The sequence below is a fragment of the Mustela lutreola genome, chromosome 3, assembly GCF_030435805.1.
Source record: "Mustela lutreola isolate mMusLut2 chromosome 3, mMusLut2.pri, whole genome shotgun sequence".
Lineage (NCBI taxonomy): Eukaryota > Metazoa > Chordata > Mammalia > Carnivora > Mustelidae > Mustela > Mustela lutreola.
In genome coordinates this window covers 123974152-123991790 of record NC_081292.1, presented here as the reverse complement: position 1 = coordinate 123991790, position 17639 = coordinate 123974152, and the positions used below count along the sequence as shown (strand labels likewise).

The window sequence follows — 17639 nt, the reverse complement described above, 5'->3', positions numbered from 1 at the left end:
ATTTGCAGATGGAACTGTCAGTGATACTAAAGGAAATAAAAGAGCAGTATCTTAATCTTAGGATATGTCAAAATGAATTGTTGATATTAATATTTCCTGGGCTTGTAACAGTTCACACATCTGCTGAATGTGGATCCCGATGAGGAGATATTGGTTGTGAGAGATCTGATAGATTCTATCCTTAGAGACACATTCAACGAGCCCATAGTGTGGACTCAAATCCCAATAGTACCATGAGTGAGAAAGGGCTGGGACCTCTTTTCTCAAGCACCACGGAAAATTCAATTCATCTCACTGTCCGTGAAGCATTTATTCATACATTTGTTCAAAGTATCAGTGTTTAGGTCACGATGAAATTCTGTTTTCCTCTCCCTCAATTATCTACTTCAACACAAAATGAAATCACCAGCTAGTACTTTGTGTGAGCAGGAGAATTATAAAAACTACAAAGGAGAAAGTGAATAACCAGCACTGGCTTTGGATATAGTTTGTAGGGCCTATGGAGGCCCTACAAAGCTAACAGGAGCTAAGCTGAAGAATCTTCCACCACCTGTGAAGCTGGGTTTAAGGAGTCATGAGGGAACTCTGGGGTATGAGAGCACCTGCTGGAGAACAGCAGGATATCAATAATAAATGCTAACCTTTAAAAAGGGGGATTCTTGTGAACACTGCTACCCCACATCTCTTTCTTCTCTCATGTGGTTTCATGGAGGGAAGATTTAAGATATGATTAGAGGACTGAAATGGTCACAGACCCCCTCTCCAGAGGGCAGCGGCCTCCTGACACAAGAAGGAAATAGCACATTAGCTTGACTTTTGGTCATCTGCAACAACTTGAGGATATGCTTCCAAGAACACATAAACTTTGGCTGGTGCACTGTCAGGGATGAAAGGGGGGAGATTTTGTACCCTTTTTTATAATCTATACACACACACACACACACACACACACACACACACAAACACACACACACACACACTTTGAGTTAAAACACAGAGTATGCCCAAAACATGATATAGATTCCCTTTCTTATGAAAGAAAAGCCATCTGTATTTACTGGTTCCTTGTTGGTCCTCATGCTCTATTTCTTCTTATTTTATGGAAATGTGTCAGTCCTCAAAATGGAAGGTTTAAAGGCAATATTTCAAACTGGCACCAGGATTAGACCAACCTTATAAGGTATGCCAAAACTCTGGGCAATATTTTAAGGATAGATAGTCCACGGAATAAATGAAACCAATATCTACTGCCATAGCAAGAATTAATATGGATTTCAGAGACCACTGGCTAAAAACAAAATGCCAAAATGCTGGTTTTGAATCAATTGGGTCATATTCATTTTATATTCCCAGCACTTAGCAGGGCTATTATTAGGCATCCAGTCAGTTTTAGGGCTGAAGCCTGATACTATCTGGCATTTTCTCTTACTTAAAAAAATGGGAAAGATTTTGAGGGCTTGACTGAAAGGGAAAGAAATGTAATTTAAAGAAAGGAAAAAGAAGAATCATTATTATATTATTATTACAATTATTATTATTGTTATTATCATTGGCATTATTATGATACACAAATACCCCCAAAATAGTATGCTATATCAGGAAATTGTTGATAAAACCATCTTTTGGTTATATGTAACTTTTTCAGTTATATGTAAGTCATCATCTTAAATATTATATTCTAACTAATGCCTGTGTAAAAGGTTTCTCTCCATAAGAAAGGAAGTTCTTGAACCACAGAGAAACCAACTTATTAGTCTGGCTCATTCTTTTTCCCCTTACCTAATTCACTCCCATTTCTGGACCTCATTTTTCTCTTGTTGCTCCAAAGTTATTCTGCTTTTAATATCCCATAAGACCTGGATCATTTCCTCCCTGAATAACGAGCTTTTAAAAGACATGGGCTTAACCTGCTAGGCAGGTGCACTTTTTTCTCAACATTTGCCATCTCTCATGGTGACCTGTATTTTATTATTGAACAAAAGATAGCTATGTGGTACTCTATTACCAACACATTTGCTCCCAAGAGCCTTTAAATAACAGAAACTGCCTGGGAACTGTAAATGCAAAGGAACCAGGAAGCTTGTAGGCCAAGATAAAGAAGCTTAAGGTTGGCTATTAATTTTGGTTAATATTAAATCATGACATAGCTCACACGTAAGGATCACAGTTCAATTATGAACCGTAAAGAAGTTTAAAGAAAAGAAGATTTACAAGATATTTTTAAGCACATTAGTGCATATTGTGGAAGTTGTGGGAATATTTCAGGCCCAAGCAATGATAGACCCATGCCCCTGTATATAAATTCAAATACAATTATTCTCAGACTAACACTGATAAAGTGGCAAAATTAGAGTGTATCTCTACCCAAAGGCATATTGTGGTGTTGCTCATAAATATTTTGCTTAAATTAACAATGTGGCAGGTAGCTTACTCTGTCACAAATTGGTTCTGACAAATCATTTTAAAAATACTTTTCTCTGAACTCAATGATTTTGCCATTCATAAAGATGACTGTTGAAAGTTTAGGGTTGATAACTTGTATCTGCAATTTGAATGGCAAATCTTTCTTTACTTCTCAATATAATTGACATATTTTATAAAAGTACTATAATTTCAAAGACATTATTTTCTCATGTGATGGAAACCTTAAACAATTAGTTGTGTCTGTGTGGGTAATTACTTAAATGTTCCAGCAATTAGATGACACTGTGTAAGTGGGTGTAGCTAGAAAAGAAAATTAGCTCATGCCCATTTATGTATAAAGAGTACCATGATGAAAATTACCAAAAAGATAAATATGAGCCAACCATAAATTATCTATGCACTTGCCTTGAAGTAAGCAAGTTACTACTGCCTTTCCATGACACTTTCCAGGATTGGTTTTTCAAATTTTAAAGGAATACTTGAGAAAATAGTTTCCCAGGGCCATCTTGATCATTAACCCAAGTAAAAAAGGAAAGAAGAGAGAAAAAGGGGAAGAAATGGAAGGTGAAACGAAAAAAAGATGGAAGGAAGAAAACTGCCAAATAATTAAGATAAGCTGGGCACTGTGTAAAATTCTTCCATATTTCATCTTATTTAAATTTTACAGTATAAATTTTGTAGATGAAAAAGTCAGTGACCCAGTATTAAGTTATAGAGCTGGTAAAAGGCAGAATCCAGCTTTAAACATAACTTAGTAAAATTCTAAAGCTGCTATACTTTCAAATAAACTCAATCAAAAGCAAGGAGTCACAGAATAGAATACATAGACTGTTTCACTGAGAAGATTGACGTCCCTGATGACATAAAGGCCCAGATGCAAGGAAAAAATGAAACTCTGGGGGGAAAATACCTGTATGAGACAGTCAACACAAAAAAATGGATCAAACTAAAAAATGGCTTGATTTAAGGAAGTGATGAAGCATAAGCTTTAAAAAAAAAGAATATTATAAAAAGAGAGAGAGAGAGACAAACCTAGAAATACATTCTTACCTATAGAGAACAAACTGATGGTTATCAGAGGAGTGGGGTTGGAGGGATGGGTGAAATAGGCAATGGAGATTAAGGAGGGCACTTGTGAAGAGGACCAGGTGACGTATGGAGAGGCTGAATTTCTATATTGTACACCTGAAACTAATATAACACTGCATGTCAACTAATTGGAATTAAAATAAAAACTTAAAAAATAAGAACATTATAATTTGCGTAGCCCATTAAGTCATAACATTGAACCCATGGATATGTCAGTCCAAATCTAGCACATGACTTGGTTAGCAATTCCATAATATTTACATGATCAATATAAAGTAAATTCGGTGCCTATTTTTCTTCACATTTAGATCCAGAATGTGGGGGGCAAATGGAGGGCATGATTGTGAGGGTGAAGCAGCATAAATATCCAATGCAACTTTCAAATGTAAAAGAAAAGAGAGTCTTTTTCATCACGATCAAGGGGTATTTCTCTTTATAGATCACAGAGGTCATGATATTATAAGAAGAGAGAATGAAGTCTGGTACTTGGAGCTGCAGTAAGCAACCTTATATAACTGTAATTGCACGAATACCGGTTTTTGGTTTTTAACTTTTAGGATCAATCTATAAATTAATCATAATTATAGAAATCTGTAAAATAATGAGTTTTTATAATGGCTGTGATCACCAAGACAGCATGGTACTGGCATAAAAACAGACACATAGACCAGTGGAACAGAGTAGAGAGCCCAGATATGGACCCTCAACTCATGGTCGATTAATCTTTGACAAAACAGGAAAAAATATACAGTGGAAAAAAGACAGTCTTTTCAATAAATGGTGCTGGGAAAACTGGACAGCTATATGTAGAAGAATGAAACTCGACCATTCTCTTACACCGTACACAAAGATAAACTCAAAATGGATAAAAGACCTCAACGTGAGACAGGAATCCATCAGAATCCTAGAGGAGAACATAGGCAGTGATCTCTTCGATATCAGCCACAGCAACTTCTTTTAAGATATGTCTCCAAAGGCAAAGGAAACAAAAGCGAAAATAAACTTTTGGGACTTCATCAAAATCAAAAGCTTCTGCACAGCAAAGGAAACAGTCAAAAAAACAGAGGCAACCCACGGAATGGGAGAAGATATTGGCAAATGACAGTACAGACAAAAGGTTGATATCCAGGATCTATAATGAACTCCTCAAACTCAACACACATGAAACAGGAAATCATATCAAAAAATGGGCAGAAGATATGAACAGACACTTCTCCAATCAAGACATACAAATGGCTATCAGACACATGAAAAAATGTTCATCATCACTAGCCCTCAGGGAGATTCAAATTAACACATTGAGAAGTAAGAATTACAATAGCAAAGACAGAGGAGATGAGAGGGGAAAAGACACTAAACATCCTGTCTTTCTTGTCTCGTCAATGGAGACCCTAAGTTTTAGCTTTCCATGGTTAACAGAAAAATAAGTACAGATTTAAGTATATTGGATGTTCCAGAAAAAGCCACTGAAAAGATCAAGATCTGGTCTACTTGATTGTGAGTATTTGGGGAGGAACAGTGCCAGGTAGATGAGTCAAATTCATGTCTATTGTAAAAGAAATCTGAGATAACATCTAAGCTTGATAAGTCAAGACATTATGATTTTAAAGATAAGGTATATATTGACAAAAACCAACTGACCTCTACTCCAAATAACAGTAACAGAAGTTATGGAGTCAACGACCAGAACTACAAATAGCAATAGTGCCAAGTGGTGCCCCAGAAGGAGCACCAACTGGGATGAGGCAGGAAAGCCTGCTTTTCATCATACAACTTGCAGCCATACTATTGAATCTTTAAAGAGGTTGTTTGCTTCATAATATCGATTGCAAAATAAAGCAATAAAACATTACTTTCATTTTCTACTAATAACACCATTATGGTTTTATCCACATAAAGGAAGATGAAAGAAACTACCATCTAAACACAGTCCTCTCTAATTCTATCATTTTGACATAATGAAATACTAGTTGCTCCAAAAACAAACAAACAAACAAACAAACAATTATTATCCTTTTTAGAAATTGCATTGCCAAGTGTTTTCTATTCTTGGATGTCAATGATGCTATTCGAAAGATTATATAAGGTAGTTTGGCTGACACTTTATAGAGAGCTATTACTTCATGTCCAAAACCAAGCAGAAAATATACTCAAACACACTTACCACCCTAAAATGTACCTTCTTGCCTACCATTTACATATTCAACTGATTTGAGTTTTATTTCTGATGAGATGCTCAATGCAAAAACTCACATTTAAAAGGTACTTGCCACTCCCTTGGCAAATGTGAAATTTCTCCATTGGAGAAATGGAAGGCTTTTCAGAAGCCACCCCTGCCATGGTGCAATGAAGGCTACACTCACCCGAGCTAATAAGATTTCTTTCCATTGGGGATCATCCATAATTATTGGCTTGCCCTTTTTTGACATTATAATGTACCCTTCTCATTAGTCGTATTAAAGAAAGTAGAAAATGCAGCCCCATCAAGGGACTGTTTCCAGATCTAGATCCCACCCAATGAAATCACATATTGGCCAGGTCTCCATGAATGCGAAACATAGATAATAAAGAGTTTGTGTCTGAGTTCAGACTGTGTGATATCGGGACAATTCTCTTTTCACATAAAGTGCTTTGTGGATATTGTTCTGCTGGCATTATGAAGTCAAGAAGGCACAACCCTTCTTGCTCCTTTGCTGCTGCTCGATACAGGTTGGCTGAATTCAAAGTTCAGGCCTCTCAACCTGTTGGTAACATTACATCAAGAAGTAAGAAACCCTTTCAAAGCGGGGGACAGCCCTGCAGAGTCCTCCCAGGTGTCAGGAAGCACACTTTTAAGACCCAAACTGTCACTAGCTTTCTGAAACCTTGTTGTGAAGGACTTCATTCTAGATCTAACAGATAAGAGAGCTGAAAGAATTTGATATGTATTCTCATGAGCAGGTACACTGAGGACAATTTTAAAGGCCGTTACCTCTCTTTCTGAGTAAGTCTTCTCCTTGAAAGAATGAAGGCATTTTACTTGGAGAGACCATTTAACCATTAAACATTCATTGACTTTTTATAATTTTTTATAACTGATCAAAAACACCGATTTCATTGCTTTTTCTAAGTGTTTGTGTTAAATACGCTATGACAAAAAGACTTAAAGTACTAAATTGGACTGGGCCTGTATTTTTAAAAATCGGTTTAATGCTTTTTACTCAGTCTAGAGAAAAAAATGTCAGTAAACGCTTTTTAAAAATTCGCAGTTAAAACTGAAACAAGCTCAAGAAGTGATTATATTTGCATAACTTGATCTGTATTTGGAAGAAAATTCCACTGAAGACAACAATGGAAGCTTATCAAATCAGAATTTCACATAGATTTTCCATAACCCTCCTAATGAATACTGACTCATTGGTCAGCTATGGTGGAAATTTAATGGAGCTCTAAGATAGGAAATGTACACATCAGAGTGTGTTCAGTGGTTCCATGACGTCAGTATGAAAACTCCATGTGGCCTCCAGTCCCTCTCAGACCAGTGCTTTAGCACTGCTGTGGTGAATTCTTCTGCATTTTGACTGGGCCCAGACCCTGCTACTGAATTCAAAACCTTTTCATTTTGCTACATTCATGAAAAAGGTGGACTTTATGTCAACTTGCAATTGTTTGGGCTACTAAGTTGGTTTTCTGTTTTTGTTTTTTTTTTCCGAAGTGGCAGATAACTTGCAACAGAATCCTCTCAAAGGAAATGATAACCAATGGGGTGTGTTCTCAGACAGAACTGAAGATACTGGTATCTTCTTATATGAAGTTGGATCTCTAGAGATCCAAGTGACTCTGAAAAGGAGATCTTTGGAGTAAAAGTCTGATTCAAAGCTGGTTGCTTGTTTTACCCCCAAATGCTTCCATTCTAAGAATTTTCCACCCTATTAGTGATATGTATGTTCATGCTTCATAAAATTTCTTCTTCCACAATTGGTTCAAAATGCCAGATGATTCTTGTGATAAATTCCCCTGTTTAAAAATTGACTGAAATGGATAGGAGAGACAGTTATTGTAACCTAGCTAAATAATTCTCATGCTACGTATTGCTGAAAATATTAAGATCTGTTCTGCCCTGTTCCTGAGACATGATCGGGTATTGAATCACCTTTTGACTCCCATAAGGATCAATCTTTCAATTTTGTTCTCAGAATTTATTTTAGAAGGGTATTTTAGCCCATTTTCAAATTTCTTTTTGTATTCAATTTTCAAATTTCTTCTTGTATTCAATCTTCAAAATATACCCATCAGTTAGAAAATTTAAAAAACAGGGGAAATAATGGACTCGATGCATATGGTTTCTTGTTAGGAAAATAATACATTTTACCTTTATAATTTTTAAGTGATTTCCAGTTATAGAAATCTACTTTACCACTGGTTCTATGTATTCATTCATTCTTTCTCATCTCCTTGGCACCACAAGAGTAACAATAGTAGCTAATAATAATAGCATTAAGAGCAGAGAACATTTATTGAATACTTATGTTCCAGAAACTCTATTAAATGCTTTACATGGATTAACTCGTGTATTTCTCTCAATGGCCCTCTCAGTGGTGGGTATAAGTATCCCCATTTAGCAGATGAGATATCTGATCTTCAGAGAGATCACGGCTTGTTCAATGTCAATGTGAGTGATTGGTAGCACCAAGGTCTGAGTTCTGATTAGGTTAGTGTCAGAGTCTATGTTTTTCTATTGTGGCGGCTAGGGTAGTCTAGAATATTTTGTTCTTTATAACAGATACATTTGCAAAATACCTACTTATTTCCATTTAGATTGAGCTTTTAGTTCCCCAGCTCCCAAATCCATACATTTTCATGACTCAAGGTTGTCTTAGACCTTCTTAGCACTCACTTCAGACTGTGAGTAGGGTGATCAGGTAACTTTTAATCCAAATCAGGACACATCTGAGAGTGAAAAGGCCTGTTGTCATTAAGCATGCTGGAACAATAGATTTGCACCTGGATTGTCCAGGCACATGGTAACATGCGTTCATTCTAATGGGCCACCAGGATACCTTCCTCTGCCTCTTGGTGCGGAGCCCAGCTCCACTGAGAGCAAAACTGAGGTATTGTTTTCAATGACACTGTGCAGCAACCTTTACTTTCTCAGGATTAGTTTTCCAGACAACAGTTTTGTTTTGTTTTTCCTTTGCTGTGGAGCAGAACATTCAATAAACAACCTAAAAAGAATAAAATATCCTAATATTTCTTTAGAGCTGAATAGCTATGGACACAGAGGCATATTCATTTATCACTGTTACAGTAAAAGTATAAAATGTCCTATACCTTTAATAAGTCCCTTTTCTTGCAGCGTTTTCAGCGAAGGTCTTCGGGTGATAAACTTCTTTAATCTGCTTTTAACTCGGTTTTTGTCGCTTGTATCGGAAGCACTATGATGCAGTCTGAACACTGGAGATAAAAAAAAAAAAAGCTTTTGGTGAATTTCTCCTTTATTATTATTACTTTATTCAAATATGAATAGAAAGCAGTAGTTATGGAACTGCTGGAATTAACAACTCAAGCTCTTCTGTTTAGACACAGCTCATGAGTAAAAATTTGCCTGTATGAAGTTATTAGCTCTATTGCCACATGAATGTGCAATGAGAATGTGGTTAGTTCCATCCATTCACAATTTATTTTCACTTTCACTTGCTCACATTTAACATGCTAACCTTTATCTGCGTAATTCCACTTATCTGTGTCTACATACAGAATAAGGGCCAAAGAAAATTCATCAAAATAAAGGAAAAAACTCTTAGAATTGTTCATTTCAGTTAATCATGATTCTATACAGCCTGTGGGTAATTCAGGCATTTTCAAACATCGTACAAGTCCAAATAATTTTGTCAATCTTCTTTTTTATGTTAACTCAAGGTGATTTCTTTTTCTGAAGTGGATATATTTTTTTTTTTGCATTTTAAAGATTTTATTTATTTATTTGACAGAGAGAAATCACAAGTAGATGGAGAGGCAAGCAGAGAGAGAGAGAGGGAAGCAGGCTCCCCGCTGAGCAGAGAGACCGATGCGGGGCTCGATCCCAGGACCCCGAGATCATGACCTGAGCCGAAGGCAGTGACTTAACCCACTGAGCCACCCAGGCGCCCCTGAAGTGGATATTTTTTAATTTTTTTTTAATTGATGTGAAATCACCACCAGTTCTAGGTAAAATTCTGAAACAAATTTGCGTCAGACTTTTTCCACGTCTTCTTTGGTCCCCCACTCTCAGCTTTCTATCCTAAGCTCTATCTTCAAAGATAGGTGTATGTCAAATTTCTATATTAGCTGAATGTTTACTGATCATCAGGCCCCACGCTAAAGACTGTGAATTTCAGGATGAACATAACACTTAAGGTCTGGACCTTCATAAGTACAAAGTCTAAATACATTCAAAGTATCTTATTATTCATAATTGATAAGAATTCATTGTCTCCGTAAGAGAATAGATCTTGACTGGGCCCTTCCCTATCTTAACCCAATTGCTGACATACTGGGAGGATTGGGGGCACTTTCTTAGGTTCTTAGAGGCCCTTTTCCTCTCAAATCATATTTTAGGATAAATCAATCATTCAATTAGGTTAATAATAGTGCCTGTAAATTTTATTAAGACCCTACTACATGCTTGATACTTTCCTAAGCATTTAACATGATTTAACTTAATTCTACTGCAGTGTAAGGTCCATGTGGGCAGGGATTTTTGTAAGCTTTTGAGAGTACCAAGCGCTAACCACTGGACCACCAGGGATTTATAAACTTTTGTAAATGTTCACTAATGTGTCTCCAATACCTCAAACATTGTTTAGCATGCAAATGTAAATGTTCACTCAATATTTGTTGAATCAATTCTCACAATGATATTTCTAAGTATGTAAGAAATTCTAGAGATGAAGAAGCTGAGACAAAGAGTTTAAGTAACTTGTCCATGGTCAAGTTTGAATATGGGAACAGTCTAATGAGATTTTTATCTGGTATTGTAATTTATTGGAGTATAGGTGAAAGAATGAAAAGCGAAAAAAAATATCAGAAGTTCAGTTACTCATTGAAAGTAGAATGGCTTTAATCAACTGTTTTTTAAAAATAGCTATTGGGTAGGAAACATTTGCTAGGTTATCATTGTATGATAGCTGGACATGAGCCATCCTAACTGCTCCTGAGGATCTCAGAAGAAAAAAAAAGAGAAAGACAGGAGAGAGGTGCAACTGGAAAAAAATAAATTGCCTGAATTAGAGGACTTGAACTCAAATGTTCCTTGTGGGGTCTCCAAGGAACCCACAGAAATGCTTATAGGAGAGCGTTTGCTATAAAAGTCTACCTGGCCCAGATCGTGAGAAACCTTCTTCTGTCCCTAGCTTTGACCACAAAGTAAGTGCAAACATGTTAGCAAGATGGGGATTTGGAGTAAAGTGAGAAGTGAAGGACAGAAGAGGAAAATATCTTGCCTTCCTCCCAGCTAGGTGAAGAGTAGAGCTTTAATTAATTAATTTATTTATTTGAGAGAGAGAGAGAGAGACAGTGAGAGAGAGAGCATGAGTGGAGAGGAGGGGATGAAGCAGGCTCCCTGCAGAGCAGGAGCACAATGTTGGGCTCTAAACCACGATGCTGGGATCATGACCTGAGCTGAAGGCAGACACTTAACAGACTTAGCCACATAGGCACCTTGGAGTTAGTTTTAAATTAAGTTCAGAGTTTTGTTTATCATAAGGGATTAGACACTATTAAATACTGAATCGAGATAATACTTGCCAGTTAACTGGACCATAATATTTTCTATTACCTTAAAGTGGGGTTCTAAATCCTGGTACTATTGACATTTTAAGCCAGGCAATTCTTGTACAGGACAAGTAAGATGTTGAGACGCCTTTCAGGCTTGTGCTCGCAATAGGCCAGTAGGACCCCCTCCTCATTGTGACAATCAAAAATGTCTCTAGACATTGCCAAATGTCTTCTTGGGGGGTGGGCGGGGGGAAGATCTCCCTGTTGAAAATCACTGCCTTAAACTGAAGGGAAAAGTTACAGGATCTGTTTAAGTTCTCATTTACTGGTTGTGGAAGGTCTACTCATACACTGAGAAAATGTGAAGAAACTGTGAAAAGAATAAAAAAAAGGAAAGAAAAGTATTATTTTAATAATATATCTCTTTACAAACAGTGTATGTATATGTATATATAGTGGGTATATAGAGTAAATAGTATATATATTTATATTGCATTTATATATAAAACATACATATCTGATTGATGATCTATCTGATATTTATCTGCTATAATATATATAGTATAAACAGTATAGTATATATAGTATGTGAGTATATATAGTATATAGTAAATAACAGACAGTATATATATTTACACGTTATATTTATATATTATATATAACATATATATCTGACCTATCATCTACCTCTATATTTAACTGCTATCTATTTGTTAAAGGAATTGGTTGTAAAAGTACAACCACTATCATGGGAGGAGGGTCAATGGGTCTGTCACTTGAAGAGGCTGGGAGCCACTGCTGTAGACCAGAGATTGCCAGCTGTTGTTCCTGGCATACCAGTTCCATAGGATTAGAGTTACCGATATCCTTCCATACTCAGGGTAATTGAGTAGAAACAACGCAGCCTGAGCCCCAGGAGCAGCTCTGGTTGGCTATGAGTAGTCCTGCTCATTCACTCTGGGGGGCTGTACAAATATTTTCCATGTGTATCTGAAGTCAAAATCAAGCAGCTCTGGGGGCGCCTAGGTGGCTCAGTGGGTAAAAGCCTCTGCCTTCGGCTCAGGTCATGATCTCAGGGTCCTGGGATTGAGCCCTGCATTGGGCTCTCTGCTCTGCAGGGAGCCTGCTTCCCTCTCTCTCTCTGCCTGCCTCTCTGCCTACTTGCGATCTCTCTCTCTGTCAAATAAATAAATAAAATCTTAAAAAAAAAAAATGAAGCAACACTGTTTTAGACCTGTGCTGTCCAACATGGTAGCCACCAGTCAGTTACCTGCAACCCTTGGGTAGTTGAAATGCAAGCTGTGCTATAGATTGAAATAATAATGTTTTGGGTATTGTTGGTAAATGAATATATTATTAAAATTAATATATTATTAGAGCATATTTCTTTTTGCTTTTTAAAATGTGGCTGCCAGAAGATTTTAAATGACACATGTATCTCACATTATATTTCTGGACAGTGATATTAGATGATGAAAAAATAAACACAAATTGACTACCTAGTATATACATTGCAGTGCTGGATTCAATTGTTGTGGATAAAAATGCATATGGTTTATGTAATTATAATACAGCATGGTGTGAAGTACAAGACTTAGGAATCTTAGAAAAGGAACTGACTTCAGGTCATTTTGGGAAAACAGCAAGTGCCATTAGAACCCATGCAAGCAACAAACGCTTTTATAGGACCTTGAATATCAGGCATTAACTGATTCAAAATTGTATGATTGAAAGAGTCATTCTAAGCATCTTAATATACTGCACATATACTATGAATATGCTATCATATCCTATCAATTTCTATCGAGTCTAGTCACTACAGTGACCACTAGTCGTATATCATCTGTTTCAAATGATAGCTCTATCAAAGCCCCACCCACGGTCTGGGTTCTAGAATTGGAGACTGAAGAAACAAACACTTAACATCCTTCAGAGAAAAAAAAATCTTTCTCAGGGTAATTTTGGCCTTAAGTCTCCTTTTGAAATAATATGGCCCAATCAATCTAAATTTTCACAGATTACCAATAGTAATATTTTCTATTTCTAGTCTCACCTCAAAATCTTGTCACTTTCCATGACAGAATGCCAAGAAATACAGAATCAAAGGAGGCATTTTTTACTGCCTTTTTAGAACTAGTTAAAATGATGTGATTAGAAAGTACATAGAGTATAAATGCAAGATTATGAAAATAATTATATAGTGAGTTATATCTTTCAGAATCCCTTAGGTACTCTGGTGATAGTATTAATTTTATATATATATACATATATATATATACACACACACACATATATATGTATATATATGTACAAATATATAATATTTTTATATAATGTATAATTTAAAATATATAAAAGTATTTAAAATATAAAAATATATTATATATAAACATAAAATATATTTTTATATTTTGTATATTATTATATATTTATATAATTTACATCTATAAAATATATATTCAAACATATGAATAAATGTATATTAAATATACAGAAACATATTTAATGGACATATTTACATAATTGTATAAATATTTATATTATATGTTTATATATTTTATATATTTACCTTTATAATGTTCTATATAAAATATCTATAAAACACTTACAATATAGATACAAAATATTTTATATATAAAATATAAAACATATACTGTTTTCAATACCACCCTCTAGCTCTACATGTGAGACATATGTAAGGTACATTGCTTTTTCAAAGAACATGAATATTTTTAAATGCTTTGTCTTATTTCCTTCTCACAAACACTGAGAAAGTAGCAGGGTCTTGGGTGTGATCACGTTGTTTTTAACACGGTCCAACTCTCCAAAGTTGCCTGTACTGATGACTTTCCTGGAGACAGACTAGAGTGTCCACTTCTATTTCCTGATGCTATAAATAATCATCCTCAGATGACAAGTCAAATTACAAGCCCTTTACCATCATTCATTCCACTCATTTTGTTCTGAGAAGAGTAACGCAGAAAAAGTTCAAGGCAATAGATGACTACAATATACAGCATACTTTTTATTAAGCAAGTAACTTGAAAGCGCTATAAATACGAACTAAAAATGTAAAAAGCACATGTTTATAAAGTAAAGTCCATCATGGGGTCCCTGTAAACAGCAGTAAAAGTCTTTGAATATTGTGGTTTACAAATCTGATTTTAACAGCCAAACTTATAAAACAGTTTACGCTTTTCTGTTGTCAAGGGAGAAAAACTTGCCAAATTGTTCATTTTAAGTAAATACAACATCACCAATTAAGGAAGGCAAAATTTAAACACATGCCTATGATAATCAGGACATAGTTTGCTTCTGATTTCACTACTGATTTTAACAGAACAGTGTTCCTTCCATTTTCCCACAGCACCCAAGTGACCCCACACATACTTTTAGAAACTTGTAATCACACAGTGCAAATAAAAGGACACTTTACTGGAAAATACACAGTGTGGTACAATAATCCATCATTTATGAAAAATAGAATTCAGCCTTTTCTATTTCCTCAGAGATTCAACTACTTTTTGAGGGTGAAGTTTACTGTAATTTAAAGATTTATGTTAAGTCAATGAGCAGTTTTTTCCCATTCCCATTTAAACTTTTTATTCAAAAATGAAAAGAGACTAAAGCAATCCAGGTTTAAATGCTAAAGCATTTAATCTGATTTACAGAGGAATCACTCTTAATTCTACATATTTTTATCTGCACAAAACGTTAACCTGAATTGGATTAGCTTTCCGGGTATTCTAGAATTTGCTTTTATTTCCTTTATGCTTTCCTCTCTTTTTCCCATTGATGGGTGATCTTTTCTTTCAAGCCCAAACAGAATATTTTTGAAAGCCTAAGAATTTTCAATAAAAATATACAATTTAAGTCTCAACATGCAGGCCAAAGGCATTAGCTTTGAGTACCATTCTTAACCCATTGAGAGATTTAATTGCTTTCCTTAAAGTTGCTCACACCAAAGAATAGTTAGAATTGAGGGCTTTTTGGGGTTTGGTTTGTTTTGTTTTGTTTTGAGTGCAGTAGACACACAATTTTACATTCGGTTCAGGTGTGTAACATAGTGATTCAACTTCTCTATATGTTATGCTATGCTCACCCCAAGGATTGAGGACTTTTAAAGATGATCTTCAATAAATAATGCGTATGAGAATAGGCATTAGCATAACACAAGTTTTACACTCCACACAGCCATTGTGGCATTAAAACCGGCTCTAGGATGGGAAAACTTATCGTAATGAGTGTCCTTTGTATATTTATTTTTCAACTTTAGTAATGGGAGGGGGAATGAACACACTTTGGATGATGAACATTCACTACCATCCTATTAAGGGATGAGAACCACAAAAGAAAACCCTCAAATTTTTCCAGAATCCAACAGTTTGGATAATATGATCCAGAATTGTGCATCTGCCAGAATTTTTCTTGCTGGGGACCTTGTTTTGAAATAGCCCACTTTCCTGCCAAACTGCTGTTTTTGCGGTATTCCCATGTTACACTTACATGCTGTTACTATTATTATTATTTTTTTTTTTTTAATTTGGAAATACTGGAGAGCTAACGTTTCAGAAATGTTGCTAAAGGAAATGCTATTACAAACAACTTTCGAAGCTACTTGTCACGTTTTGGGTAAGGTTTTACGTAGGGATCGACCTTGGGTGTAGATAGAGAGTTGTGTTAGGTGCAGAGAGCTCCAGATACTGCGAGTCTAGGAGGAGGTTCAGGGCAAAGCTGGCAGCAGTTATAATCATCTTACCACACCGAAGTATCCAGGGAGGGAGATCAAGAAAGAAATGACAAAATAAGGTTATATCAGGCTCTTAATCCCAACAGATTCCAAAACACTTCTCAAACCATCACATGGATTACATAACAAAGTTCTGAATTGTCTCCACTCGTATTTTCCAATTATGACCTTTTTGTACCAGAAATTGCCCTTGTTGTACCACTTTCTAAATTATAGAAACAAGAAATCTTTGCCCAAAATTGATTGAAAAGAGAAATCAAGTTTTTAAAACCTCTTTTCAGCCTCCCTTCTGATTCCTTTACAGGACATACAGGCTTGTGCTAATCCAGAAGGCTGTAATATACACTGCTTTGCCCTCTCCAGCATGCGGTTGGGAGCTTGCAAAACTTTGCACGTACCTCCCTGTGCCAGAGTGGGCAGAGAGGGTGAGTTTGGGCTTAATATACTGTTGGTCATTTAATACCTCTTTCACATGCTCGATGTAAACAGAAGTCATAATTTCAACCCCCAACTTGTAGCCTGAGAAACTAAATTATTGAAACTTTAAGTGACTTACTTGAAACACAAATCACGATTAAATCTGGAAATAATTGGAAGAGGGAATGCAGAGCGTTTTAACAGCAGTGCTTTGTTTTAACCACTTAATTCCCACGTAGATATTGTAGGAATACAAAATAAATGATCAGTTCGAAACAGAAGGGTATGTGGATGCTATCTAACCAAAGATTTTTATTTATGTCATCTACCCATTTAAAGATAAGTGAGAATTTATACAGTGAAAAACGTTGACTTTTAGACTAAATGATCTAGTTGAAGTGGTCAAATATAACTCTATTTTTCCATTTTCAGTGTCGATAAAGAGCTGACAGTTTATTGTCATGTCCCTGTCATTCAGCCATATGGAAATTCCATGACTGTTTTTCTCAGAAATAAATGTATCCGTGTGTTCTGCTTTTAAGACATTCATCTAACTATGATATAAATCTTTGTTGTCTTTCATGTATAGGCCTAATACTTTTATTTTGCTGATAACACGCCTGCAGTGTGTCTAGGTTGATTTTGTATTCCTATAGTGTGAGTCAGGGCATTTTGTTTAAACTCTTGATAGCATTTAGTATAGCTTTGAATTATATAACTTTCTTGATGATGACGATGATGCTAACTTCAATTCTGTAGTGCAAATATTGAGTAATATTACCACAGATGCAATTTGCCTTCAATTTTAAGTCTATCTTTTTTTTTTTTTTTTTTTTTTTTGTGAACAAGAGTTGAAAAAGATATTTGCTTTAATGGTTATGAAAATACTACATAGTCCGGGAAAAAAAAGAATGAAGAAAGAGAAAATAGACCTAAATTGCAAAAACCTATAGTGTATATAAAGACAAATGATGATAATTTTTTTCCTGAAATGGAATCAGATGCAGTGTAAGATGTAGAGATTAAGATCATCAAGATATCTTCTATTGACTAGAGATTTTTCTTGTTTTCTTATGAGTCAATACAGTGTCAGTAAAACTTTCTCACTTGTTCAAAACTTTGATAAATTTGTAAAGTAAGTGGGTACTGAGCTCAGGCAGTAGCTTCTTTTGAAAGTGAAATGACTAGAAAAAGAAAAAAACAATGACATAGGGCATTAAACCAG

General features: G+C 35.5%; 1 protein-coding gene across 1 annotated transcript in view; it reads right to left on the bottom strand.

Moving 5' to 3' along the window:
* The window catches only part of ARHGAP15 (Rho GTPase activating protein 15), a 604723-nt gene that overhangs the window by 243237 nt on the left and 343847 nt on the right, over positions 1 to 17639 (bottom strand). The window contains exon 9 of the mRNA XM_059166761.1: positions 8824 to 8946. Within this exon, the coding sequence (XP_059022744.1) occupies positions 8824 to 8946 (123 nt within the window). The remainder of the gene's footprint in view (positions 1 to 8823; positions 8947 to 17639) is intronic.